General features: G+C 48.9%; 1 protein-coding gene across 1 annotated transcript; it reads right to left on the bottom strand.

The window, feature by feature from the left end:
• Nucleotides 1-563: 563 nt before the first annotated feature.
• Nucleotides 564-2,802, bottom strand: PIGZ (phosphatidylinositol glycan anchor biosynthesis class Z; the record flags this gene model as incomplete). Its single annotated transcript, XM_082319048.1, has 2 exons — nt 564-2,125; nt 2,685-2,802. The coding sequence occupies 2 exons, from the start codon at nt 2,800-2,802 to the stop codon at nt 564-566; spliced, it is 1,680 nt and encodes a 559-aa protein (XP_082175174.1).

Raw genomic sequence — 2,802 nt, 5'->3', positions numbered from 1 at the left:
GATTTTTCAAGATGGCACCACCCAAGACAATATTACAGTGCCGGTGCCTGTATTGTGAGCGCAGTCTGGTCTAATGATCGAGAGGAAGCTCTGAATTTTTAAGAGCATAAAAATAAAAACTTATTGAGCCAGACCAGCTTTTGTCTAGTCCTGTAACCTCTCTCCAGCAGCTGAGTTAATGCCTATTATCAGTAAAAACCACACAATCGACAAACCCTCTGTCAGAGATTATAAGAACTTTGAAAAATAAATCTCAGATGGAAAGAGCTAAGCTTGACTCACAGTTTTGGTGGGCTCTGGTTTCCTCCTGTCTCATCAGGAAAATTACACAAGTTCATATGAAACACCACAGGGGCTGAATAACTCAAATTTTAAGCAGGTTCTATCCAGAAGTGACTATACTGGTGAGCGTAAGAGCATGAAGAAAGGGAATAAAGAGAGGCAGGGGAGCTCCCAGTGCCACTGCTTGTGCCGAAGGTGGGTCTGTGAAGAGGAAGGTCTCGCAGCACCTTTGGGCAGTGCCCAAGGGAATTGGAAAAACTAAAACGTCGTTCTCCTCAAATCTAACGGCTCTGCTGACCTCTGTCTAGCTGAAGGATGTATAGTCCTAACTGACTTCTCCAGTTTCCACTGAACAGGAAGGGTATTTGTGGTGGGTCTTCCATTGATAAGTGTGGAAATATCAAAGTCTCGTTCTTGAACGAGACACTGCATTTTGTAATTGTGCCTCTGACTGTTCCAGGGATTATAACAAAAACATGGCAGTCATTGCAGGTAAAATTGTTTGCTCGCTGCTCTACTGTTTGGCAGAGGGTTTCTCCTTCAGACCCAGCCATATCAATGACTTCTATATGCGTGTCTCTCTTCTTGATGTTAAGCAGAGACCTAGGAGGCATGTAGGTGTGAGCAAAGAGGAGAGTATAGTGCCTTGGATGGTTTGAGGACTCTGGAGAATGCATGAGTTGCTCCAAGTGAAACAAACATGGTATCAGCCCTCCCTGGTGTAAGCACCCGAACAGCAAAGCCCCGAGAACATTGAAAATAATAATGACGTGTTTCCACTTCACAGCTCTGTTCTGGGACATGCTGAACAGGACTAATGGCAAGATGAGAGGAATGAGAAACCGAGGTTCTTGGTGACTGAATAGGGAGAGAAATGCCAAAGGAACAAAATAAAACAGCAGTAATGTTGGATTGCCCTCAGAATGCGCTAACAGCCCAGATGACCCACGGTAATGTGATTTGACCCGTATCAATTGATGGATGTATTTCTTTAACATTCTAAAACCAGCACCGATGGCCAGAATATGTAACATCCCAAAGAGCATTATTCCATTGACTGTAAAATGTGTAACTCGTGGGTGACTTCCATGCAGTGCAAGGTTATGAGGATTAAGATTATAGCTGAGAAAATTGAAAGGGGTTACTATCATTTTCTCATTTAATTGACCTATTGCATCAAATAGGCTGCTCTTTTTAATGCTGTAGAGGCTGTCTAAGCCCATGGAGGTGAAATAGAAGGTGTCAGCTGTTACAAAAACAATGGCAGTAAAACATGCGCATAGGACAAGCTTCAGAAAGTGGTTTATGACAGTTTTAATGCTCTTTTGAGAGTCGACAATTAAACCTGCCCAGTAAAGCAGGGGCATTAGAGCAAATGCCAAAAAGGTTGGCCTGTTGAAAAACCCAGCAGTCGTTACAATACCTATGAGAGGGCTGCTTGTAGGCTCTGCTAAGCTGCCATCAGACTTTCTTGATGAAACCAATACCATCAGAAGAGCAAAGAGAAGTCCTTCAAGTGTGTTGGTAAATGTTCTTGTATAAAATACCAGGGTGACATACGACCCAGCAAGAAGTACCAGCGCTTTCCACGGATCCGCTTCCCAGAAAGGGGCTAATCGGTAAACACTGTAGTCGAGTATGAAAGAAAACATTGTAAAGAGAAGGCGAGGTGATACAAGAAGGGTGTAGCTGTTGATGCAACTTGAACATATGTCCAGCTGCTGCAAAGACTTGATCACCCAGTAGCTAACTCCAGATGTCATTAATGGGAAAACAACTGTTCTGCAAGGAGAGCTGGAAAGGAACTCCCAAGGATAATAGACCTGTAGGTTTAAAATATCTCCTATAAAGGAAGGAAAAAAGAAAAAAAATGCATACATACATAATAGATTTTATTCAGTAATTCAGCACTAGGGATACAACTTAGTGTAAGAGGCATCACGATGCAGAGCAGTCCCTGAACTTCTGAGACTACTGTCAACACTGAGGTTTTTAGGAGCACACCGTTAATCTTTACAAAGCTCCAAGAAAAAAGAAAAGGCAGCCTGCCGTGGCGGCGGGCACCACTGCGGGGCAGCGCAGCGCGGGAACACCGCCGCCCAGAGCTGCAGCCCGCCCCCCCCGCGGGCAGCAGTGCCTGTGCGGGGCCCCCGCCGGCGCCCCGGCTCCGCGCTCTCCGCCGGCCCCTAACCGCGGCTTGCGGCACCGGAGGCCGGCGCCGCCTCACGACCACGCTGCGCCATAGGTGCCTGCCTATACGTTGTGCAGCACGGCTTTACATCCCCCGCGGGCCCCGCGCTGTAGGGCCGCGAGGGGAACCGCGCCCCTCGGGGGCCTCCCCGCCCCGGGCGGACCGGAGCGCTCCCGCCGCTGCCCCGCCGGCCGTGCGGGCACCGCCTTACCTGCCATCACCTCGGGCGACTGGAAGAACTCGTCGGGGTGCAGGTAGCCGGCCTGCGGCAGCAGGCACCAGCCCGCCCGCAGCGCGGCCAGGAGCGCCCACAGCCCCCGGGCCGACAT

The sequence above is a fragment of the Platalea leucorodia genome (genome assembly GCF_965183815.1).
Source record: "Platalea leucorodia genome assembly, chromosome: 8".
NCBI lineage: Eukaryota > Metazoa > Chordata > Aves > Pelecaniformes > Threskiornithidae > Platalea > Platalea leucorodia.
The sequence above is the reverse complement of the archived record's forward strand: the minus strand, read 5'-3'. Positions and strand labels throughout refer to the sequence as shown.